At 31.8% G+C, this 27,470-nt stretch overlaps 2 protein-coding genes, 1 long non-coding RNA gene and 1 other non-coding gene across 5 annotated transcripts; 3 read left to right on the top strand and 1 right to left on the bottom strand.

The window, feature by feature from the left end:
• On the top strand, positions 3,298-27,470 carry LOC109336335. Its single transcript, XR_002106337.1, has 3 exons — positions 3,298-3,308; positions 7,619-7,629; positions 27,393-27,470. It is a non-coding gene; the product is annotated as an uncharacterized LOC109336335 (long non-coding RNA).
• Positions 9,311-19,504, top strand: LOC109336333 (serine/threonine-protein kinase BLUS1-like). 2 transcript variants are annotated; one of them, XR_002106336.1, is made up of 22 exons: positions 9,311-9,490; positions 11,948-12,498; positions 13,264-13,518; positions 13,982-14,106; positions 14,204-14,248; positions 14,353-14,434; positions 14,540-14,608; positions 14,692-14,862; positions 14,946-15,011; positions 15,230-15,298; positions 15,399-15,545; positions 15,690-15,763; positions 16,319-16,501; positions 16,932-17,023; positions 17,130-17,200; positions 17,563-17,688; positions 17,782-17,824; positions 17,914-17,960; positions 18,739-18,800; positions 18,883-18,934; positions 19,205-19,349; positions 19,391-19,504. XR_002106336.1 is itself a non-coding variant. In XM_019572867.1 (21 exons), exons 2-21 carry the CDS (start codon positions 12,331-12,333, stop codon positions 19,247-19,249), a joined length of 1,992 nt encoding a protein of 663 aa, XP_019428412.1. In that variant the 5' UTR covers positions 9,311-9,490; positions 11,948-12,330; the 3' UTR covers positions 19,250-19,448. The 2 variants fall into 2 exon arrangements, 1 of the variants encoding a protein (XP_019428412.1); XM_019572867.1 differs by having other exon boundaries at positions 19,205-19,448.
• Positions 24,290-25,916, top strand: LOC109336334 (cinnamoyl-CoA reductase-like SNL6). Its single transcript, XM_019572868.1, has 3 exons — positions 24,290-24,478; positions 25,063-25,216; positions 25,593-25,916. Exons 1-3 carry the CDS (start codon positions 24,290-24,292, stop codon positions 25,892-25,894), a joined length of 645 nt encoding a protein of 214 aa, XP_019428413.1. The 3' UTR covers positions 25,895-25,916.
• Positions 27,392-27,463, bottom strand: TRNAP-UGG. Its single transcript has one exon. It is a non-coding gene; the product is annotated as a tRNA-Pro (tRNA).

The raw sequence follows: 27,470 nt of genomic DNA, 5'->3' as shown, positions 1-27,470 counted from the left end.
CCATAATCGCACATCATCAATCAAAATTTCAGTGTTGAGGTAGTAAGATTCCACTATATTGAGGTTCACCTGAAAGGTTATCTTATGAGTAAGGGGAACCCTCATGATTTTCCTCTTTATTGAGTCAAAGACTTCAAGATGACCATTCAGTGTATTCACCGAAAAACCATTCTCTAGCAAGATTCATATTAGGCACAAAAAGTACCTCTAAAATCATTGCATTTCTGAAAAACCATTATGTGGCTTCTCTTGATCACAACATCTCCAATCCCTTCAGCCTGGATTATTCTATTGTCAGCAAATCCGACTTTGCTCTTCTTACTAGAGTCAAAATTAACAAGCCAATCTCTATGGCCTGTCATTGATTAGAGTAGCCTGAATCCACATGCCATATCTCTTTATTGTTGTTCCCTTGACTTGTGGTCATCATCAACAGAATAAGTGTTTCATCATCAATACCTTTAGTTTCCTCTTTCACCATATGTGCCTCATCATGGTGTTGTCTGTTATGAATGTCAAGCTGTATTGGGAGTTCTTGACATTCAACAGAAAAGTGTCTAATCTTATTGCAATAGAAACACTTAATTCTTTTTCTATTTAACTTCTTCTTTCCACCTCTCCAAGCATTGAAACCACCCCTTCTTGAGAAGCTTGTAGATTGATCTTGATCAAGTCTTTCTTGATCTTGATATTGAAAATTTGTACCTCTTCCTTTGTAATCTTTTCCCATTCCTCGATTTTTGTCTCCACTCTTGCCAAAGCACCTTCCTCTCTTGCAAGTTTGAGCCTACAAGGCTTGGTTGACTGACTTTTTTATGGACATCTCAATGAACCTTTGCTCATGAGGCTCGAGGGAATCTTGAAGCTCTTCTAACTTCAACTCTTCAAGCTTCTTAGATTCTTCAATTACCACAAGTATATGATCAAAATTTGGGATTAGAGTTTTTAGAATCTTCTCAATGATTGTTTGGTAAACAATCACTTCACCACTTGCCTTCATCTATTTGTGTGACTAATGACCATATTGAAGAATTGAGCACTTTTTCATTTATCTCCATTTGCATCAATTCATATTGACGCATTATGGTTTATAGTCTAACTTTCTTCAATTGTGTTGCCCTTTTGTTGCACTTCTCCAAGATCTACCATGCCTCTTGTGAAGATTGTATTGTTGCAATCATCTCAAAGTGTGTCTCATCAACACACTGATGAAGAAGACACATGACTTTGCAATCTTTCCTTTTATTCTCTTTTTAAGTTACTCCCTATTGTTATGTGGAGTCTGCATCAAGCTGTGTGTATCTACTCTCAACAATTTATGCCTTGGAACCCCATGATTGCCCTTATTTGAATGTTCCACCTATTCCAATTTTTTCCTTCAAGAACAGGAAGGCTAGTGATAAGTGTCAAACATACCTAATTTTCATACACTTTTATGGCACTTATCTTAAGCATAATTGAGAAAAACTAACTTAAAACAATACTTTTTTTTATAAAATATCACAATCTTGTATATTTTTGTGTGTATTTCTTTTTTATGTATTTTGTAGAATTTAGAAAGAAGAAAAGAAGAGAAAAAATACTGATGGTCAAAAAGAAAAAGAAGTCAAAAACAAAATAAAGACTTTATAGGATAAGTTAGATAATTTTAGACCATTTCCAAAGTGTGCATGTGAGATATAGTATAATTCCAATTCTTTAGGAATCTTAAGAAACTATGGCATAGATGATAGGGTTATTGGATTTTTATAAGGGCTCAATGGTAATTATAGTTTTGTTAGATCACAAATTATGTTGCTTGAACCCCTCCTCAACATGAGGAAAGTTCTAGCCCTGGTTACTCAATAAGAATGTTAGATACAACAATAAAAGTCTGAGTTAAAGACAATGACAATAGAGACTAACTTGAGAAAAACAAGCTTCCCTGGAAGGTCAGCAAACACTTGAAGAGGAAATACATATAACTCAGGCAAATAGACATCCAATCCAGGCAAATATGGAAGGAGCAATTATGACTCCAATGGAAGAGGCACATGGAGCAAGGGGACCAACTCAAGAAAATTATGCACACACTATAGAAGAAGTGGACACGCCATTGAGACATGTTACATGATTCATGAGTTTCCTGTAAATTTTCCTCCTCTCAAGGATGAGCAGACCAATGGTGTTTTTGTGACTAACATTGAGCAGGGCAAGGAACATGATCACAATGATGATGGTCCAATATTTGGGTTAAGTCAAGAACAATTCAACGGATTAGTTCACATGCTACAACAATCTAGAACCATCCTTATCAAGGAAGGAGCAAATGTGCTATCTGCCAGCATAAATAATGCAAGATTGAATATTGAAAGCAGTAGATGTACCTCTAAAACTCTATTTGTTTCATGGACTATGGACAATGGTGCAGCTGATCATATTAGCTCCTCTCTGTCCCTTTTCTCTTCTCTTAAAAGCATCAAACCCATTAGGGTTAGATTACCAAACAGATCTTAGATTATTACACACATCTCATGATCTGTGCATCTTAGTCATAACATGATTTTGCATAATGTCCTATATCTACATACTTTTGCTTACAATTTAGTCTCTATACCAAAATTAACATCCCAATCATCCAGTATCTTGACATTTAATGAATATTTTTGCAAGATCTAGGAGAAGCAAACTTTGAAGATGGCTGGTATAGCTAGCATGATTCATGGCCTATATGTGCTGAAGAATAGGATACCATAATATAGGAATTCTTCACATGTTATTAATATTGTTCAGATTGATCCTACTAGAATTTGGCATTTTAGATTGGCTCATACTCATATTCATGTATGCACACTATTAAAAGTTTATTTCCCTATGTTACTTACAATGAGAATAAAACTTGTGATGTATGTCATTTTGCCAAACAAAAAAGGCTTAGTTTTCCTACAAGTGAGATTCATTCCCTACATATTTTTGATTTATTACATGTAGATATATGGAGACATATCTCCACTTTTTCTATTCATGGTGACAATTATTTCTTGACTATTGTAGATGATTACTCTAGGTATATTTGGGTTTTTTCACTAAAATCTAAAGGAGAAACTTCCAAGATTCTCCAAGATTTCATTATAATGATAAATACCCAATATTATATTAAAGTTAAGGCTATTAGGGATGATAATGGAGGGGAATTCTTCATGAAAAGCTTATATTCCAATAAATGAATGAAGCATCAAACCTCTTGTAGATATACCCACAACATAATAGTGTGGTAGAAACAAAACATTAGCACTTATTGAATGTAGCTAGGGTTCCCCTTATCCAAAGTCAAGTCCCAAAGCTTTATTGGCCTTATGCCATAATCCATGATGCCTATATCATAAACCTCTTACCCACATGTGTCTTAAAACTTGCATTACATTATGAAATCATGCATCACAAGAAGCCCAACATAGGTAACCTGGAAGTTTTTGGTTATCTCCGCTTTACAAGCACTTTTGTCCATACTAAGACAAAACTTGATCCTAGAGCTAAAAGATGTGTATTTTTAGGCTATAAATAGGGAACCAAAGACTTTGTTGTCCTTAACCTTCAAACAAGGTATTTAGAGGTCAGCAGGGATGTGATCTTCCATAAACATATCTTCCCTTACAAGACAATAATAGACACCTCTACCATTCATCAACCTCCCTTACCCATCAATCTTATCTCTAATCAGCTCCTCTATGAGGACCTCTTCTTGAACCAAAATCTCACACCCTCCAACTCAACCAAACCTCAAATCACCAACTCTGCTCTAATCTCTAATCATATTAGCCCTCAATTCACTTCATTTATTTTTTCCTTTACAACACAAATCAGATGAAGCAATAGGACTTCAACTCCACCAAGATATTTGCCAAATTTCCATTGTGCACTGCTTCATAATACCATTCCCCCCACCTCTACCCAATATCCCCTATCCTCCTACATATACTATACAAATTTGTCCTTATCCTACAAACACCAAACAATGTCAATCTCTTCAAACATTGAGACAAAAACATATAAATAAGCTATCTAGCACCCACATTGACAAGAAATAATCAACAAGGAACTATCTACCTTAGAGGACAATGAAACTTGCATTGTCACTGACTTACCAGGTGACACAATATCTAGGGTGCAAATGAGTTTATAAATCCAAATATAAAGCCGATGGCTCCATATAAATATATAAGGGACGTTTGGTTGCAAAGAGCTACACACAACAAGAGAGTATAGACTACCTACACGCTCTTTTACCTGTTGTGAAAATAAGCACTATAAGACTACTTTTATCTCTTGCCTTCATTTATAAATGGGATCTCATGCAATTAGATGTAAAAAACATTTTTTACATGGAGATCTTAATGAGACTGTATATATGACCTTACCCCCGGCTTACTATGCCATTCCCCCAATAAAGTATGGAAATTACAAAAATCATCATATGGGCTTAAACAAGCCAGTAGGCAATGGCTTGCCAAACTATCCATAGTCTTAACTGAAGATGGCTATCTACAATCAAGAAGTGGTCATTCTTTATTCATTAAACATTTCAGAGATCATTGTATGGCAATTCTCTTGGTTTATATTGATGATATTATCTTAGCTGGTAACAATCAAACAAAATTATTGTATATACAAAATCTCCTTCATCATACTTTTCATATCAAGGACCTAGGTACTTTAAGATATTTTCTTAGTTTTGAAATGGATAGAACTAACAAAGGCATATCTATGAATCGAAGAAAGTATGATCTTGAGATTATTTCTAATGCAGGTCTTTTAGGATGCAAACCTGCTCCAACTCATATGATTCATGACACTCGCCTCTTTTAGGATTCCAGTATACCTTAGCATGATGTTCATGCTTATAGAAGATTACTAGGTAGACTGATCTATCTTACAAATACTAGACCTAACATAGCTTTTGTTGTCAACGAATTGACCTAATTCATAGTCAAACCAACAAGCACTCATTATTGTGTTGCTCTAAGAGTTATCAAATACCTCAAGGGCACCCCTTCCTTAGGCATTTTCTACCCCCTCTAATTCCTCTGTCCATATCAAAGTCTATAGTGATAGTGATTGGGCCTCATGCCTTGATATAAGAAGATCAATTTATGGTTATTGTAACTACCGAGGTAATTTTCTCATTTCATGGAAGTTAAAAGGTAAAACACAATCTCTAGAAGTTCATGTGAAGCTGAGTATAGAGCAATGGCCCTAACCACTTGTGAGCTCAAATGGATCTCTTTTATTCTACGAGACTTACACATTAAAACTACTAGTCCTGCAATCTTATACTATGATAATCAACCAGCCTTACATGTTGCCTTCAACCCAGTTTTCTAAGAGAGGACCAAACACATAGAGTTAGATTGTCACATTACTAGGGAACTACATAGTAGATTCCTCATCAAATTTCTACATGTCCCTTCTCAACTCCAACTAGTTGATGCCCTCACCAAACCTCAAGGCACAAACGACTATACTACAATACATCTCAAGCTGGGACTCATAAATATATGTGCCCCGACTTCTGGGGGGTATTAGACCAAGCCATAACAACTCACCACAAGTCACACCAACAAGCAGTCAAGATATTTAGCTTTTTAGATTTTAAGATGAACTCCTCATCCTACATTTATTTAATTGCAATGATACAAAAAATCTTATAATGTTGACTTTTCTCAAGATATTAATGAGTAAATAAAAAAATCTTATTTTTGTTAACCTTCCCCAAGATATTTGGACAAATGGAGCATAGGTTAGAAAACTCCTCTTTTTCTATGTGATTCACTAAATCCATTGGTCCACCGGAGTAAGTACCCGTGAATTCTACGAATGGGGATCACCTGTCTCAAAATCAGTGTGTCCCCATATCCTAAGCCAATAGGGTTTTTCCAAATAATTCACATATGTTACTTTAAGTTTTTAAAATTCCATTTTTTAGTGAAGTGTCAATTTTTTATTGGACCGGGACAGGAAATGGGACAGGAATGGGGACAGGTGATCTGTGTCTGAATTCTACCTAAACGAATAACATGTTGAAGTGAGTATTAAAAATTGCTTTTTTGGTACATTAAAAAGTGCTTCTAAGATTTTTTTTGGTATTCTAAAACATTTTATAATCACTTTATCAACGATAATAACTAGTGTCCACAAACACTTCATGCATACTAACTCACATTCTTACTGTCTAGTATTAAATATTTATTTTTTCTATATTCCACTTTAGACAATTATATCACATTTTTTATTTAATTATATTTGATATATAATTTTGGCTATAATTTGGAATTGAACGTTGAGTCTCTATATGATATAAATTATTACAAAAAAAGTATCTTCTTAAAAATAATAAACCTTTACTTACAAATATGGTGATGTATATGGGTTTAGAATCATAATTTCAAATATTTATATACTAATATTCTTGATCCAAAGTAGAAAGTAGGAAACAAATGAGAAGATATATTATAATCATAATTATTAGGAAATATAATGCTAACACAGTATCGTTATTATTAACATTGCAATAAGAGTCAAATATTGCAAGTGCGCATAATGTACTTAGTTTTGACAAAGACAATAATTTGAACAAAACAAAGATGAAGTAAAAGCTTAAAGATGAAATCAACAAAGTAACATGTCAAGACTCAAGGTTATCATAGACTTAGGATTCTTTTATATTTTAGAAGTCCTAAGTTGATTGCTTAGTATTGAGTCTAGGTTAGATAAACTTAGAATGAAGGTCTCACAAGAATTAAACTTCATATGATTAATTTTGAGACATTTCATTCATTCACCCATTTATGATAATATAATGTTCATGCATTGCATATACATGATTTTGTGCATAAATTGTATATACTTTGAAATCATACATTGCATGTTCTTTTATCATGTAGGAGGTTCATTCTTCATATCAAAGAAACTACCTTTCAGCTCTTATAATCGATTAGATTAAGTTGATAATCCATTATTTGTGTATGAAAGCTGATAATCGATTATGCCCTGTGATAATCAATTATTTAGAGTTCTAGTAGCTAAAAGATTTGGTCTTATAGCATCGATAATCAATTACAATATTGATAATAGATTATATCCATGAGATATGATGTTTTTAGCATTTTGATAATCATTTACCCGTCTTGATAATTGATTAGATCATTAAAAAACTATTCTGTCTCAAAACTATTTTCATTCTCATTGGTTCGGAATCCAAGTTTTAATTTTTTTATATTTTTCTATGAACTTTTTGAGAGAAATCTTTTATAATTAGAGCTAGTGTTTCTTTGTGAATCAAAAGAGAAAAGGGTGCAAATTTCATATTTTGAGAAAGTGCAATTTTAGAAAACCATGCATAAATCATATTAGAAACTAGGTGTTCGTGTGTGATTTCTATCATTAAGTTTTAGGTCTGAGTTTATAGTCATATTAGCACAATTAAGATGCATTATCACTCAGAATTCATTTTTCAATTTAGTTGAGAGATTTCAAGGTTCTAAAGTGTTTGAGAATTAAGTTTAAAATCCTAGTTGCGGTTGAGTTGAAAGATTCACTATTACACGGTTCTTGGAAGTGAATTAGAATTGGTAGAGGCCAGAACAATAGTTGGTGGGCTATCCATAGAGGGTTGAGTGGCAAACTGATCAGGGATCTCAATAATCTAAGACGAGAAAGTCTTGTATTGAATTGGAAGTGTGTTTTGTAAAATTACATTCAATTTCATAGTGAAGAAAAATCTCCTAAGATCGGACGGAGAGGCTTGGATATAGTTTGTAAGTGGACTTGCAAATGAACTAGGATAAAATCTCTTGGCACACTTTTCTCTATCCCTAAACTTTTTACTTTTGGTTTTACGTATATTAGTTCTGATTTTTTATAATTGCTTGAATTGAATCGTAATTTGTATATTTAGTTTAGTTTACTGTTGTTAACCAATTAAATCTGAAAGAACTATTTTCGTGAAACTTATTTATCAAGAAACCTAAGTTTTTCAAGATTTATGTTTTGTTGGATAATTGATTAGTTCTGTAGATAATTGATTATCTGAAGTAAATAATCGATTACCTTGATTATATAATCGATTATCCTGGTCTGTATTGTGATATTTGTGAAAAATTGGAAAATCGACTATATTGTATTGTTACACCTATTCACCCCCTCTAGGTGTGTGTTTACTCTGATTTTACTCCAAAAATTATAATGATCAATAATAAAAAAATGAAAACATAAAATATTTTTGAAAAAAAGCAATGTTTTTTTCTTCTTAATTTTACTTGTAAAAATTATATTATTATTTAGGATTGTATTTTGCATTAACTAATTAAATTTTATAACGACTATTAATTTAAGTAATGTTTATGAATTTTTTTAGTGAGATAAGATTCTTTCAAAATCCTACTTTGTCATTTTGGTTGACTTTGAGGAGTAAACATTGCCTTATTTAAATTGGTTTTTACTTTATGTGTATTGAACTTAAGGGATTTGTAAGGTTGATCTTGTAGGTTGGAGATGACAACCAGGAGGACTCAAGAATAGAGAAATCACAACAATGACTAGTTCGTAACAAGCGAAATAGTTTGAGCCTAATAATAATAATATCAATATAGTATTATGTGTTGCATGCCTTTGAAATTACTCATTAGATTTTGAGAAGTTAGGGCTACAAAATGACAAACATGTAGAACTTCATAGTGTGACTTGGAATAACGCTCAACTTATTTCATAGGACCATGATTGTTAAGACACTATGTAACCCTCTTTGTCACATTAAAATCGAAATCTAAGTGAAGTCCTTGATTCTTGACGATAGCTAGAATCTTGGAATCCTACATTGCGATCAATTATGTGTCAAGCCTCATATGCATTAGGTATACATCAAGTATGACTCCTTCTCCCATCACAAATATTCAAGCCACCGACCAAACTCAACATTTCTCCTCTAAAACTAAATGACCATTACCATATATTAATAACATGTATACTCTTAAGCTCAATGGACTTCTCTTTGTTTTTAGAATCTCATTAAAACATGTATAAAAATATAATGCTAGTACCCATTGAAATATAATTTGATTCATTTACTTAATCAACCAAGATGGAAGCTTGGCATTATTAATCTAAGCAAGCTTGAATCAAGACCCAAAAAAAGGTCAACCAGCATAACTATTTTGGTGAAGAAAAATAGTCATAAAAAGTCAAAGACTATTGCTAGTAGTAGGAAGATTATAATTAAACTGTTTATTTTTCTTATTTAGAAAATCTAAAGAAAAATATCTAAGAAGAAAAAAACAGAAAGAGAATGAATGAGAGTTGAAGTGTTTAGGGAGAGAGAAAGGGCAATGAACTAGGTCTGAGATACAAACACAATTCAAACACTTTCATTGATTCAATTCTATTCCTTTCATTTCCTTCATTACCACCTTTGATTCAATTCCATTCCATTCCTTCACTCTCTCTAGATTCAACTCAAGTAAACCACTCAAACCCTACTTTACTTTTGTTTTCTTCCTTCTTGATTCTGTTTTTTTCCAACTCAATTCAATTCACTATTATCTGTTCTCAATCAATTAAGCTCTGAATTTCAGTCATTAGTTGAAAAAAACGATTTTTTTACAGTTATTGTTTTATCAATTTATTGGCTACTTTATGGGTTTTCTTGATCAAATGCATATATATAGGGATTTGTAGTTTGTTGAAGTTGGTAGTTATGACAATTTTGCGTGCCTTTTGGATATGCTATAAAAATGCATTTATACATGCTGATGGTGAAGGAAAGAGGTTTTGCTGTTATTGTGCTGATGAAAATGGATTTCTTTTAAAAAGGATGTGAAATTTTCGGACAATTGATAATAAAGATTGTTTTTTTAAAATTTTTGTTTTTATTTTAATAGGAGGTTTCAAATTATCAATTGATTCTGTATGCAAATTATCTAAGTGAAGTCCTTGATTCTTGATGTACGGTGGTACTGTATTGTATCTAGGAAACATTGATGTCGTTATTCTACTTTTGGATTCATGTTCTTTTTAATCTTATGCCATTTATTTGTCGAATGTTAGATGTGTCATTTGATGTAATTGTTAGAACTTTCCATTTCCAAATGCTGGTATCACCATCGTTTTAGAATTTTCCTTTACCAAGTGTTGGTATCGTCACCATCTTAGAATTTTCCATTTCCAAGTGTACATATCATCATCATGTTAGAGTTTTCCATTTAAAAGTGTTGGCATAGTTATTGTGTTAGAAATTTCCATTTCTAAGAGTTGGTATCGTTATCCTATTAGAATTTTCCATTTTCGATAGTTGGTATCGTCCTTGTATTATAATTTTCCATTTCCAAGAGTTGGTATTTTGTCATATTGGTGTCCAGTAGGTCCCTAGTCTATCAGTCATTCACATATAATCGTTAGCATTAGTATCATGTATTTTCTTTGACTTTCATATATAGTTTCCAAGAGTTTGCATCTTGTTGCATTTGAGAGGTGTCGTTTCGTGTAATTGTTAGAATTTTCCATTTCCAAGAGTTGGTATCATGTAGCATTGGTTTCCAGTAGTTTCTTAGTCTAATGTTCATACTAAACTGACGGAGCCACATCTTCTATCCCAAAGTTTATACCACTCCATGTACCCTTATTTCTCGTTGGTCATAAAAGTAAAACGTGAATTAAATATATATTAACTTTATATATTCTGACCAATAAGAAACAAGGGGTACATGAAGTGGAAACAAGGGGTACACATTTGGGACAAAAGATGTGCTCCCCTAAACTGACACTGCCATTTCCCCAATTTGATGCAAAATGTGGAAACTGATTCTGAGCACTGAATAAGGCAGTCCACACAACACACATGTCAAGGGAGAGTGCCTTGTGGCCAATGAACTTGCAACATATCATTTGTATTAATTTCCTCAACCACCACAACCCAAATTAAATACTCTGCCTTAGAGGGAGCTTTGGACTTCCAAAGGGGTTTATCAAGATGGACTGTTGCATTATACAGACAATGAGTAAGGAATCGGAAACATTATTTGGGTGAACACACCTTGTAAGAGTCCACGGATATAAGACATAAATAGAGTCGAGACCTAAAAGAAACTTCAACACAGAAAGTTGCCTATCACTTTATGAAAAGTAGAAGCTCCACGAAGAAACAGAATCTTGAATGCTATAAAAATTGTGGATAGGAGAGTTATGTAAGGAAGAAAGACAATAAAAATGTGGCAACACATATCTAAAAGGCTACCTCCTACCCAATGGTCCTCTTGAAAGGATATAAGAGCAGATACCCACTTTCAAGTTAGTAAAATCATAGGAGCTAAATTTCCATGGACTAAATAGGAGATACAATTGCTATGTTGCATCCCGCCCATTCTGATCTAGTCCATTCCTATGCAATTGTTTTTCTTTTTTGACATACAACCATGTAGTGAGTGAAAATATAACAGACTCAGCTAGATGGCGGATTTTGGTAAATTCGTGGTTAGTTAGATCTAGTTCCAGGCTTCCCGGTTTAGAAGTGTTTAATAAGATGGAACAAGATGTTAAGAAGCATGGGAAGGTCAAAGGTAATGCATTTTGCAATGTGCTACATATCCTGATCCTCAAACTATTATTTATACTAATTCTATAACTACACAAAAAATTATTCCTTCTACTTTGGTCTCCTTAACTAAATGTGACAGACAAAGTATAGTTAACTGTTTTGTGGGCACCATTAATTTTCTATGGATTTTCAGTTTTTCCTATAGATGCATGCTGTGTGTGTGTATTTATAGATACACACAATTGGTATCATTCCTTAACTTATTATTGCATTAACTTATGATTCTCTCTCCTAATTCTGTTCCATAATAGTTTTTAATTGTCATGACAATTGTTAATTTTATCAACTACTGAGTAGGTCTGTCATTTGTCATCTCTGTTGCAGATATTTGAGATCAATTTCCTCTTCACCTACCTATCTACATTCAATGCTAAAAAGATGCCTCTGGTTCTTGTCTCATGGTTTTTAGTCACGTAATATGTGATATTACTTGTTAAATTTCTTACATCAAGTTGGCTTATTAACAGATGAAAATAATAGATATTTGAGTTTTGAGATAAGTATAATTTAGCATTATTTATTAGTATTAAATCAGAGCATTAGTAAGTTATTATATTATCATTGGAGTTGAAAGGAACTTTCTGGCTGGGAAAAATAAAAAAAGCATCTCATGTGGTTGTTGGATGCACTTTCTAGATTGTGATATATTTTTGTTCTGTGGTATATTTAATAAAAAAGTTGTAGATGTTATGATATAAGAAGAAAAAATGGAACATGTTTTGGAAAAAAGATTTCCTCTCCATGCCAAAGATTATGAGTTATATGAAGAAGTAGGTGAAGGAGTTAGCGCCTCGGTATACAGGGCCCTCTGTATTCCTCTCAATGTGATAGTTGCCATCAAGGTTCTCGATCTCGAGAAGTGCAATAACGATCTGGTATGTAGTCTATTCTCTTATACAATATGCACTGTTTGTCACTTTATTGTTTTCAGTTTTGTCTTTGTGTGGTAAATTGATTGAATACTTGGTTGCCATCTTTCAAATAATCAAAATCTTTATGATTTTATTAGGGTGTGACAAATATTCTACTTGTAGCTTGTTTAGTTGCCATGGGATGTGGTTCTTTTTCTGCGAGGCTCCTTAGAGTCCTCTTGTCCTGTTCAGTCCAACTAATAAACCATGTATATGGCGTCACAATATTTTTTTTGATAGAAGAAGGAATTTATGAAGACGATGAGAAAAAAATTACAAAGAAGGTGGAGAAGGAATTCTCTTATGCAAAAGAATAAAACAGAAACCAAACAAGAAAACAGACAAAATCAATTTAACAAAGGTTTCCGATACCTCAAAAAAAATATGAAACCTTGTTAATAAAGCTTCCCAATCAGAATATATATATTTTACCCCACATTTATTTTCACTTAAATATTGTTGCTACATGCTTGTATTCAATGGGTTATGAAAATATAACAAGGATGACTCCTGTCATCATTAGACTGTTTGATGCTGAGTATGTATTTTTGTCTGTCTATATTGAATTAAACATGTAGTTGCATAGTTGACTTCATTTTCCTTAACACGAGGATAATTTCAGTAATTGTTCATCGTTTGATACTAAATTGTATTTTCAACCATGCATCTGTGTATTTGACTGTTGTCATATTCATTACATTCTTAATGATAACTAAGGAAATTATGCAGGATGGCATTAGGAGAGAGGTGCACACCATGAGCTTGATTGGTCATCCAAATCTTTTACAGGCACATTGCTCTTTTACTGCTGGACACAACCTTTGGGTTGTGATGCCATACATGGCTGGTGGGTCTTGCCTTCACATAATCAAAACTTCTTATCCTGAGGGCTTTGACGAACCTGTTATTGCTACTTTATTGCATGAGGTTCTCAAAGCTCTTGTCTATCTTCATGCCCATGGTCACATACATAGAGATATTAAGGTATTGGGATGCATCTTGACTGACATGTTTTTTTTATTTCTTTCGAAGATATGCAGCCTTTTGGTTGTGAGAATATGACAGAGTTGGTATTCTTAACCCTCATTTATGTTTAATTGTACAATTGAATCTGAGATTTTGAAAGAACTTATTTTTATGATTTTGTGGTGCTTACAATGCTGTATCTGAACTAAGGAATTAATTTCTATATTTTTCTCTACCTGTCTCCCCCAAAAGAGGTTGAGCATCGGCGAAACCCTAAGGTTTCTGTTTAGTGACCAAGACGTCACGAGTTCAAATCCTGGAAATAGCCTCTCCGCTTGTGGGGTAAGGCTACGCACATCTGCCATTTCCCGACCCCACTAGGTGGGAGCCTCATGCACTTGGCCACCCTTAATTATTTATGTCTTCCACTTGTTTGAATTTCCGGTCTTTTCTTTTTCTATTAACATTTTTAACTATGCAGGCTGGGAATATTTTACTTGATTCTAATGGTTCAGTCAAAGTAGCTGACTTTGGGGTGTCAGCAAGTATGTTTGATACTGGAGATAGGCAGCGTTCAAGAAATACTTTTGTTGGCACACCTTGCTGGTACCATTTACTTTCTATTGAGCATCTTTTATTGTAGTTTTTCATATGAAATCTTAACATGACTATTAAAGATATAAATTGTGTTTATTTTTTACAGGATGGCTCCTGAAGTTATGCAGCAATTGCATGGATATGATTTTAAGTGAGTCTCTTCTATTCATCCACAGTTTTTTTTCATTTTCTATCTTGCTCCCTAATATCCTAGTCTTTCCTGAGTTTTTATATTTTTGTTTTCTCTATAAACAGAGCAGATATATGGTCATTTGGTATAACTGCACTTGAACTTGCTCATGGTCATGCACCATTTTCCAAGTACCCACCGATGAAAGTAATTTACTTGCCTTCTAAATTTACTTGCATGTACCCCTTGTAGCACTTCTCTGCTTGGTTTTGTAAACTCGGTGTTGTATTCTTGCCCCTTTTCTTGATGCAGGTTTTACTTATGACTTTGCAAAATGCCCCTCCTGGTCTTGATTATGAAAGAGACAAGAGATTTTCAAAGGTTTGTGGTGTTCACACAACTTTTTACAATCTTCATTTCTAAAGTTTGTTTGTCTATATTAACTACTCCTCCTCCCTTCCCAGTCTTTCAAAGAGTTGGTTGCCACCTGCTTAGTGAAAGATCCAAAGAAACGTCCAAGCTCAGAAAAGCTTTTAAAGCACCACTTCTTTAAACAAGCCCGTCCTACTGATTATCTTGCTCGCACCATTCTAGATGGTCTTGCTCCATTAGGAGATCGTTTTAGAATGCTGAAGGTTTGCTGTTTATTTCCAAATTCTTCTTCTGACTAAGAATTTTCTTTAGCTATCATTCTGTTCACTTGCCTTTTGTGTTCCAGGCCAAAGAGGCAGATTTATTGATGCAGAATAAGGCTCTTTACGAGGATAAGGAACAATTATCTCAGGTAGGATTGTTTTAAATTATGTTTAGTAATTATTAATGTTTGCTTCTGGCATGGTCTATGCAATGTGGTGATTTTTATGCCTGGAGCCCCTTGTCATGTTAACAACATTGAATACCCTTTGTTCTATCATATCCCCATGTCCAGTGATTCAGTTTGCAATTAAACCTTGAAGACGTAATAATATATTATGTTGGATTGTAAAACTATTTCATATACAGAAAGAGTATATTCGAGGAATTAGTGCCTGGAATTTCAACCTGGAGGATTTAAAAAGTCAAGCTGCTCTTGTGAGTACTTTCACCTCCTACTTTTCTTATTTATTTATTTTAGTTACGTCGAAAGCCATGCATTATTATCTATTTCCTTGTAAACATGTGTTTCCTACAGATCCAAGATGATGACATCCCAAATGCAGAAGAGCTACAAATGGATAAGAAGCAGAACAACCGATCTGATGACTTCGAGGTTCCAGCAGAGGGGCTATCTGCTGTAGAACCTAATCATTCAGATGCTGCACTCCCATTGGATAAGGAGGTACTGTTATTGTATTCAAGTGACCTGTTACTTTCTTGAATTTCTTCACTTTACCTTATATTCTTTTTGAACCCAAAGGCCTAAGCTTTTTTTCAGTATACACTGTAACTGGATTTGTAGTATTTACATTACATCTTATTTCAGGATGGATTCAACAATCTTCAGGATTTGGAGAGTTCACTTGCTTCATTTCCTATTAAACCTCTTCAAGCACTTAAGTATGGTTATTCCTCCAATTTTTATTTTTTATTTCTTTATATCTTTATTTTCAGGTGCTAGTGTGTTTGGGTTATGATATCATGTGTTTCCAGTGTCTGGAAACTTATGTTTCAAGCAGACACAATGTTGATTGCAGCTAGTTAAAAAGTGGGATTTAAAGTTATTATAGTAGAGTGTTTATGGAATACAAAGGGAGTTCTTTGTTTCTTACTAATATCAACTCTTCATTACATCTAGTATCTAGTATGTACTGTATGTCTCAACTTTTCTCTTTTATCAGCTGTATAAAAATCCCTGTAAAAGTTTATGCAATATTCTTTCGGATCCATTTCTTCATTCATCTATACAATTATATTATGCTATACTATGGTTTTTTGTATAATAAAGTATTAAAAAAATGATGTGGCTAAGAATATTGCATTTGAAGTGAATTGAAAAGTTTTCTTGGCGAGTGGTTTAAGTACTTCCGTGTATTTTCTAAAAATATATGCAAGTCTATTTAGCAATGTTGGTCATTAGAAATTATTTTATATTTTGATATGTAATTTTCGCAGAGGTTGTTTTGATACATGTGAGGATGATGTCAACAATACTAGTCCAAGAGATGACAATGAAATTTCTGGACTAAGTAGTTCATTGCCACAAAATGTCATAAATCAGAATAAAAAGTTTTTGAGTGGTTCTTTGTTGCCTGATAATTTTCTTTCTCCGAAAAAGGTTGTTACTGATGGGGACAGGTATGTTTTTTTCTACATCATATTTTATTGCTTCATTTTTTCCTTTCTGTTTTCTGGATTTATTACTAGAACTTCTATACAGATTCTTTCCTGGAAATGAATTCTTTTGTTTAACGGATTCAAGCTGCTTGAAGAAAGTTTCTGAGATTTGTAACAATTTATGCAGTGCAGTGTCTTAGTCTCTCTTATTTATAGGAGCTATCATTAATAAATTGTGTCGTTCCTTTATAGTTTATAGAATGAAACATGATTATTGAGAATTTTATGATTATTTGGTATCTTTTGAAAGCTTGACAGTGTCATTTTCTTGATGTGAGAATTGGGAGACTATATTTATCTAGATATTCTTGTTACTTTACTGCTGCTGTGTTAGACACTAAGACTTGCAATGTTTGTGTACTATTATGATATGCCCTGTATATTTTTAAAGGGATTACCTACAAACAAAATATTCTTCTCAGCGGAATCATAGTGGTCCATTGTTACTTCGGCAGAAGAGAGACACCAACAACCTTCCATCGGGTATGCATATTTTTCCTGCCAATGTAACTGATATATGATCAATTTTTTATTCATTTTCTTAGGAAATGGTTCTTCAATTTTATTTAATGCCTTTTTCTATATACAGTTGATGACACATCAGAAGGAGCAATTGTCCAGCGCAAGGGGCGGTTTAAGGTCACATCAGCAGATCCAATGGTATGTATTACATGGTATATTATCTTTACTTTCTTTTGTTCTCACTACTGAGCTTGGAACCTTGAAGAAGCTTTTTTTTTGCATGCTTAAACAAAGGGTACAGTCATATGTCTGAATCCTGATTTTTCTTCTTAATATCTGGTTAGCTCTTGAGAGCTGCAAGGCTGATAATTGTAGAGATGTAGACTATATTAGTTATTAAAGTTTGTACGCCTTCCTCTTTGTTACCCTGAGACAGTATAAAATGCTTGGTTGGATTTGTCTTCTTAAATGTTTACTGCAGTGATATTGAGGATAGAACCTAGGTAATTATGTTTTAGGCAATGACTTTCTAACCATTGCCATTTATTTTACTCATCCAGGGTCCTTCAAACTGCAATTTTGGCCCAGCCGTTGGAGGTCCTAGCAGTCCACCAAATCACAGATCCATGGCTGCCTCTGTTCTTCCACCTCTGCAGTGCATCTTGCAAAATAACACTTTGCAGAGGGTATTTTCTATTGTAGCTTTTTTCTTCTGTTTTTTTTTGTTCAATTGAAATGACAACTCTAGGCAAATGCATTTTTCTAATGTGTTTTTACAGGAAGAAATTATTAAATTAATAAAGTATGCTGAGCAATCTTGTGGTAATGCCTCTTTTCTTTTCTTTATATGCATATTGACCCTTGAAACTGACAAACACATTGTTTAATTCTATTTTCTTCATTTGTTACAGCCAAGAATACAGAATTGACAGAGGCAGGGGCAGTTGATCTTTCACAGGTAAATTTATGCCTTTATACTGAACAGCTTTTTAAACCAAAGTTATGCTACAAAAATTGTTTGTCTAATTATACTTTTCCTTCATTGATGAGATGCATTCTTTGTTGTAATTTGTAAATATCTTATTCTTATATCATTACTATGGATGTAGTACCATGATAATTTATGGTTGCTTTATGTTGTGACATTATTATAAGAGGCATGTATTATCATCTACCAAACAAAAATGAAGATTTTGAATAGCATGTTGTATTTCTTTCTCAGTGTACTAAAGTTGTATTTCTGTTGTCAAGCCATTCTGGTTTTGTATTTTATAATCTAGATTACTTAGGGAATGTCTAGCAAAATACACTTATTTGACTCCACTCCTTGTGAGAAAATACAAAGGTGGATTTCCTGCTAACTTCAAATTAACAAGCCTTTCAAAACAAGAAACCAATTGGGAGTTTTTTATTCCTTAAATAAATTCTAGCTGCCCATGCTTGATACAATTATCTTAATGATGTGTAATGGCTTTGTATGAGCATGCTGCACAATTGTTTTTAATTACAACTATAATTTCCTATCATCTTTAACTGTTCCTTTAAAATGTTCTGAAACAAAAGTTTGCACATATTGAATCAAATTAAAAATGAAGTTAAAGTTTAGGACAAAAATAGTTATTTACTCTTCTTTTTTCTCTGTTGGATAGGAGTGGCTCAAGAAACATTTTGATTACTGGTGTTACATGGGTTTGCTTGTTTTTTTTGTTAGATGGCCTCATTTGTGCAACTTGTAGGTACCACCTGTGGCAACTAGGGAGAGAGAGCTGAATTTTCAGGTGATTCAACTCCAACAGAGGTATATGGGTGTTACTAAAATTATGATTTGTTATCTTTAAGTCTAAGTTCCACACACATCTTATTCTCAACTCATATGTCAGCATTGGGAGCCTTGTTGAGGAATTGCAAAAACAAAGAATGAAAAATGTTCAGGTATGTTAATCACGATCCATCATACGCTAGAATACGAGCATGTTTAAGTTTATTATGAAGATATGCTGGATATAATTCATTGATGTAAGCATTAGTTGACCCTAGAGTAGAACATTTCCAATAAGATGTTGAAGAACAACTACAGTATCATACCCTTCTATTTGGCATTTGGCCCTTGTAATTATCCTACTAGTAGTGGAGTTCTTTGTTTGGGTCATTTTGTTGTATGGTTTACCATTTATGGTATCTTACCTTGTATTTGGTTTGCAGTTAGAGAAACAATTGAGCTCAATGGGCAACAAATTTGAGAAATGAAGAAGATAATCAGAAGTTTAATGGTTTGATTGATTGATATTGGAGAAAGGTTGAAGTTAAGTGGTAATGGGATGATGTGATGGTTTGAAACATCTCAGTTGTTCTGTGATGTACCATCTTTTTTGAGATACTATTCCTCAGTTAAGCATGGGATCATGTCTCAACTTTTATGTTAATGCAGACACCAATTTTTTACATGTTATTTGTCATTCATATAAATGCATGTATGCAATAAAGGGGAAGAAAACATATATTCACCAATTTTTTAGATGCTTTTAATATTTTTTCTAACAAATATATATGTGTGTATAAATATAAATTCAAGTCAGAAGCAAATCTAATCATAAGAACTACTTTATCCTTATTTAAAGGAGAAGGAAACATATATTATTAGAACTTGATAACTTTATGTTTTTAAAAATTGAAAGAATGAACAGTTAATTAAGTGATTTAAATAAAATAAGATAAAAGAATCCATAATATAGACATACATGGATGATGGCATGACACACAGCCAAGCTGGACTTTGTCCCAAATAAATAATTAGGAAATTATACCAAAATTCTTTGAGTTTTAGTGAAATTATTCTGATATTTCTTAAGCTTTTTAAACTTAAGAGACAATTCTAATTATATCTAAATATTATATTGACCATCATCTATATTTCTATACTACTTATAAAGCAAAAACATAAAATAACTAACTATTCATGGTGTAATTTATAGCTTCCTATTTTACCCTTACTATTTTCTATTTTCTACCAAAAAAACTATATACACAATGTTCCCTTCATTCACATTATTATTTAGTTTTCAAAATTTATCATATTTATTACTTTTTAACCACATTTTTTGAGAACCTTTTAAAACCTCCCATTTGAATTAATTTAAAAAAACTGCATGTTAGTTATTTTTTCAAAAACTACCACATTTAAAGAAATTGTTACATATAAATTATTATATTTGATATTTATAGCATATAAATTATACATTGTATACAATAGGAAAGCGGGTTGGCAGGTATGAGAGTGTCTGTCAACGCGCTAGTTGTAATAGAGATAATTGTAATTTCTTAAATAAAAATTAGAGACGAATGTAATTAAGTCAAATAAAATATAGTATACTATGAAGAAAGTTCAAATAGTACAAGAGTAAATTTATACTCATTATTTTTTATTCGTTATAAATTGCGTCAATAATTCTAAGGAGGTTTTTAAATCACTCTTATATTATATTGTATCTATCCAAAATAATGAATAGATTTTGACTCTTATACTATTTAGATTTGTCTTTACAATATACCATTTTTTATTTAACTTAATTATATTCATCACCATTTTTGTATAAAAAATTACACTTTTATCTCTTACAAGAATAGTTAGTGTAACATATGTATATAAATAAGATTGATTTAAGTAGATTTAGAAAAAGAGAGTTGATTTGAGCAAATGTTAATATAAATTAATTTCAATTATGATTTCCATTTGTCAAGGTTGCAGTGAAAGATAACCGACCATATTTTAAGGTTAACGGATATCTGTGTTTATTTTCATTATGAAGAAATTATACAACAAGTTTAATAAAGATAATTGATGATACTATGATAATCAAGTGTAAGGTATAAGGGGTTCAATATTTAAAGAAAAGAATACGGTAAAAAAAAGAGATAAGATCATCAAATGTAGGTTTAGATACAAATTCTTAGAATCACATGGTGAACTTATACATAATACTATTAATAAATAACGAATAAAATAAGTAGTATATCGGGATAAAAAGATATAAATGTTGACCCAAATAAATAAATTGGAATACCATTTTCATTTTTGAAGGTTATAATTGAGAAATTAAGAAATAGAAATACATTCATTTATAGTTAAATAGGAGGTGATGTTACATAAACCAAATCCCATTAGAAGCTCTTAGCTACCTCTCCACCACCAACCAATCACAAGACAAACCAATAATATATAAATTCTTCATCTACATCTTTTTTAGTTGTGTTACCTTTTTTTTGCATGAATCCACGTTCCCATTTTTAGTCCATAAGTTTATAATTCATTATTTCATATTCTTCCTATCATCAAAGTATACATATATACACTTTTGTCTTTGATTTATATACATAATAACATGGGTGTTGTGTGTAATTGGGAGAGGAAGGTGGAGGAGTTTTGCCTGAAAACTTTAGCAGCCTCAGACATAGATGGTAGGAAGAAGGATAAGAGAGAAAGAAAGAAGACCCTTTATAGTGTTGATGATGATAAAGATGAATATGAAGAGAGAAACAATAATATTGTATGTGTCACTAATGGTATCTCATATTTGGGACTTGCTTTGGTTAACCAACTTTTGCTAAGAGGTTATAATGTTCGAATCACAATTCATAATCCAGGCACGTACTCTTCCTTTCTTTTCTTACTATTATTATTTATTATTATGGTTCTTTATTCACACAAAAATACATATATGCTTGCAATTATGGTTTTGATACAGTCATGATTATGGTTCTATAGTATGATTTAAAACCATGTTTAATTTGCTTCAGATCTTGTTCTATACTTATGTTTGCCTTGTCATTTTTTTTGTTTATGTTCTTCCTCATACTTGTTTTCTTCTTTTCACTGTTATTCTTTTTGCAAAATATTATGTTATCGTTTGTAATTATTATTATTTTTGTTATTTGTTTCCTTTATTGATTTTGTGACAGAAAGGAATTACAATTTAAAAGTTGGCTTAAAATTTATGAAACCTGGTTGTTAGAAATCTATTTTATTAAACGTGAACTCAACATGTTAGTATTAATAGGTGAGAATAAAGAATCAACATTATTGTGATATAAAATATGTGCGCGTGGATGTTTTCGTGGTCGCTAAATTATTTGGGGTATAAATTAATGTAGGTATAGTTGGCAACTTGATGCCTATGTTTATTAAGCCAATTGCCTACAAAATAGTTAGAGTTTCATTTTTTTCTCTTATTTAAATGTACAATTTTGAATAAGGAACCCACCACTACCAATAACAAGAACAATAATAATTGCCTACTTAGAATAATAAATCTCTCGTATTAGTTTATATGATCTTGGATTAATTCAATATATCCAGTAACCTCAACTTGTATGCATATATATGTATTTTATGTATGCTTATTAAAACCAAAAGAGTGCTGCCATAAGTTAGCTAATGGTAGTAATAATCATTCAGCTCAAATATAAGCAAATTTAAACCCATGTGATAATTTATAAGATAAGAAAATTTTGATTAATTTTACCCTATTAAACTTTATAATTTATAAAATATCATTTACTTATTTTAATTTTTTTTGTATATATAACCAATGATATATTCTCACTCTAAGATAAAGAAACTAATTACTTTTGTAGTATATAAATGCTAAGGATGGAAAAAAGTCAGATCATCTATCAGAGGCCTAATTATCTAGTCTATAACAGGATATGTCAGACTAAGCTTTTTTTTGTGAACAAGTCAGACTCAGAATTTTTAAAAAGTCTATTTAGTTTAACAGGTCAGATTTTAGATCATCTAAAAAGTCCATTAAACTAAACAGGCTTGTCTATTTAATTATATATTATATAATAATGTTCATATTATACAAGTTTAAGGTAAGTAATATTATTATATTTGTAATTTTAATATAAAAATGTATAAAAAATATAATTTAATTATTAGAGTTAAAAGAGTTAAAATGACCTGATTAAAAGTAGGTTTATTAGTCCATTTAAATATAACAATGATGACCTATTTCATGACCATATAGCACAGTAGACCTTTAAACAATCTAAACTTTTAAATAGTTCAGACCTAAGCTTTGAATTTTTTTAAAACGGAATAACAAGTCAAACCCAAGATAACAATAATGGCATATTTTCACCCTTAATGATTATAAATTTCAACAAGTATTGATCATAATAATCAAAATATTTGACTTTAGTTAATGATGATCATATAATATGATCACTTATATTGACAATAATAAAATTTAATTAGTAATCAAATCTTATATCACTATAAAAACATTTTCTAAATACTTATTAATTATACATTTTGACCCAAATGTCTAAGATGAAAAGTTAAATGCATTTACTTTCTAATTATAATAGTTAAAATTAAAAAAAAAATACTATTGTTAAAACTTATTATCCTCATTTTTGAAAATAATATAACACTTTTTAGGATAATGCAGTGTTGAATAGACATGTCTTGAGGCAAAAGACTAAAAAACAGAACACACTAAACCTTACCTAAATGTTGGTAGCAAAATAGTCTTATTATTTTTATATATGGTGGTGTTAAATGTTAATGGGGGTTGGGTGTGGACACAATTTACAGAGGAGATAGAGACAGTGATGGAAATGGTGAGAAGTGGTGAGATTATAAAAGACAACATACAAGTATCTATAGCAAAACTAAGTGATGATGATGTTGATACTTTGGACAAAGCTTTTGAAGGTTGTCTTGGCGTTTTTCATACCTCTTCCTTTACCGACCCTGCTGGACTCTCTGGTTATACTGTTAGTATATATATATATATATATATTTATTATTTATTGAATTTAATAGGCATATATATTGATAATATAAATATTTTTTATATTGTCATTTAATTATCTATATGTTAATTATTTTTAACTCTCAAACAAAAATAATATAAAGTTTTTTAAACTGTATTATTATTCTCTCTTATGGGTAGGGATAAGAGAGAATATATACTTGTAGGATATCAATTATAGGATATCAATTATATACCTACTCCAAGAGTTTAAACTTATTTCTCATCCTAACTATCAATTATAGGATATCTAATGGTTTAGATCTACTCACTAATTCAAACCATTGAATTTCCCTAGAATTAATGGCTATGATGAGGAGTAAATTTAAAAAACTTACTCTACTTACTCTTGGAATAAGTAGATCTCTCCTCCTCTTTAATTGTTGTCACATAATTAATAAAATAAGTAATAAGAAGTCACGATGTAATATCTAATCATCACTTGCTTCTATTTGAAATCTAGAAATCAATGGCTAAGATTGAAGTCAGGGTAGCCGAGATTGTAATAGAAGCATGTACAAGAATCCCTTCCATAAAAAAATGTGTGCTCACATCATCACTCTCAGCTTGTGTGTGGCAAGACAATGCTCAATCAAACCTCTACCCTCTTATCAACCATAACTCATGGAGCAATGAATCATTTTGCATAGACAAAAAGGTAAAATTTTAACAAAGTACTCTATAGTTATTAAATATACAAGAGTTGTGACTGTTAGGACAATGTGTTCATGATTAAATACTCATTTTGGTCCCTTATGTTTTCGACTTTACCAATTTAATCCCTCAAATTTTGAAAAACCGAAAATGGTATCAATAAATTTTAAATGTGAGTCAAATTAGTTATTTTTAGTATGTTTTACAATACTTGGTACAGAATAATTTGACCGTAAAAAGGATTGATTTGACCTACATTTTAGATTTTTCGGGACCATTTTAGGTTTTTCAAAATTTGAGGGACCAAATTGGTTAGGTCGAAAAAACATGAGGGACTGAGGTGAGTATTTACTCATTATTTGTAAAAGTTGATTTCATGTAGCTAAAAATATCAGTACAACAAATCCAAATCCAATGATATCTGAGTGGTTCTTTGTAATGTTGTAAACTAAGATGTTTCTATGAAAAGAATATATAGCTGATGAGATATGAAAAAAGTGAGTGAAAACACTTTGATATTTTCTAGAACAATCTTTTGTTGTAGGAAATATGTCATATATGATTACTCTTTCCTTTAATAAATGGCAGCTATGGTATGCATTAGGGAAGATGAGAGCAGAGAAGGCTGCATGGAGAATAGCTAATGAAAAGGGTTTGAAGCTCACTATCATTTGTTCAGCTCTCATTACAGGTCCTCGATTTTATCATAGGAATCCAACACCAACAATTGCTTATCTCAAAGGTACATGTACTATACTATAATCATTCATTTAAATTGCGGACTACATCACCTGATGCGACCGCCACAATTGCATTACACGCAATTGTGGTGTGATTCTGAATCATACTGATGTGACCGCATCAAGCCATAACATAACTGCATCTAGACCACATCAAATTCAAAATATTTTTTTAATCACAAAATAATTCAGAAACAGCTGCAATCCGCATTACAACGGCCGCAATGACCACAAACACAGTAACCGCAATCGTTACCACAATCACAATTTAAAACACTGACTATGCTATATTATATTATACTAGTAACCAAAATCTATGACCCATTTGAATATAATAGTATGATTAGTATGTAAAGAATTATAAAAATGCAAATGCAGGAGCACAAGAAATGTATTCTCATGGTTTGCTAGCAACAATTGATGTAACAAAATTGGCTGAAGCTCATGTGAGTGTATTCAATGAAATGAATATGAATAATGGTTGTGGTAGATACATTTGCTTTGATCATATAATTGATACCCAAAATGAAGCAGAGAAGTTGGCTAAGGAGATTGGTATGCCTAAAGAAAAGATATGTGGGGATACATCAAACAATTCTTTGCAGAGATTTATAATGTCAAATGAGAAGTTATGTAGACTCATGTCAGGGCCACTTAGGTGTTACAGTGAACATAATTAGATGGAACAATGCTATGCTTTAATCTTACCCTTAATTGTTTGTTTATGGTTTGTCTGAGATTGGGAGAGAAAATAGAGTTTGCCATCTTCTACAGTTTAGTAAACAATTCCAGTATCAGTTTATAACTTTTATTATTTTATAATTCTATTCAATTTCAGTTTATAACTTGCTGGAAGTAAATAAAATTTGTTTGGCTGCTAGAATGCTATGCTAAATTTGGGTGACTTAAAACAATCAATGGTACCGATCTCATATCTTTTATAGAATACATCTCGGGATTTGCTGCTATACAATCATGGCTCATCAAAGCTGTGAATGAATTAACAATTTAAAATTTGTTTTATATTCAATTCATTTATTAGTTCCATAAACCAAATGGTAAGTTTTTTTTGTTCTATACCAAGGGTATTATGTCACCATAACTAATCTCTTTTATGGTTACCCTTTCTAACATTGTCTTTTCTAAAAATTGAATCATTAACTTTTTGATCCCCTAAACAAACATCTTATTGATAAACCGAATGGTAAGTTGAACTTCAATTGAAAATTGAAGTCCTTAAATAAAGAAATTTAACTCAAACAAAAATAATTCAACTAATTAAGTTTATAAAGTGACTCTTATTATGGTTAATAGGAAAACATGTAAATATGATTATGTCTTATAATGAATGGAACTCAAATCAATTTGCATCTCTTTTACAGATTTTTCTTAAAAGATTTAGTTGACCAGGATGTATAATGTAGATGTAGATGTATTTGGAAAATATGATAATTTTGTGCATAGATCAAATATAATGACTTGTGAACATTTAGCTTTATTTTTGTATCTTTTCATTACATATTGTATCTGTATAAGGGGATGGAATTGAACTATTCTCCTTAAGTTTTAGTTGTACCTCTCCCTTCCTACCATTTTCAATAAAATAAAAACAAAATATTAAACAAAAAAATTCATGATAAGAGAATAGGAAGGAAAAAAGAGAGGAATACGTAATTACAGGTCTGTAGGCTCATTACAGTTATACTCCTAATTAGTAATTCAATTTTTTAAAGAGAAATGGAAATAAAACGATGCTAAATAGTTATACAAGTGATAAGAAAAGGCAAAATTACATTAAAAAATACAAGTATATATGAATAAGATGTTGTGAGCCGAATGAATAAGATGTTGTGAGCACAAAAATGTCAATGGGAAGCCGAATGAATTTTTATCATTACTCAACATTGTATCAAATAATAAGTCACCGTAGACAAATATAACTTTTGTTTTTTATTTTATCAAAGTGAAAATAAAACTACAGAATAAATTGAATGTTAATCTAATAAAAATAGAACATGGGAGAAAACATAAACAATGTAACAACAATGTGATGGAAGATCCTGCTAACAACAAATATGGGCTTTTATCCATCCACTCTTCAGGGCCTCTTTTATCAGCTAATAATTGAATGTACGTAATTGCCCTTATCAGCTAATCATTTAAATAAAAGATAAAAAGGGGCATTCCGAGAATCGAACTCGGGACCTCTCGCACCCAAAGCGAGAATCATACCACTAGACCAAATGCCCGACTTGT

Source organism: Lupinus angustifolius, chromosome LG20 (genome assembly GCF_001865875.1).
Source record: "Lupinus angustifolius cultivar Tanjil chromosome LG20, LupAngTanjil_v1.0, whole genome shotgun sequence".
Lineage (NCBI taxonomy): Eukaryota > Viridiplantae > Streptophyta > Magnoliopsida > Fabales > Fabaceae > Lupinus > Lupinus angustifolius.
This window is presented reverse-complemented; position numbering and strand designations above follow the sequence as displayed.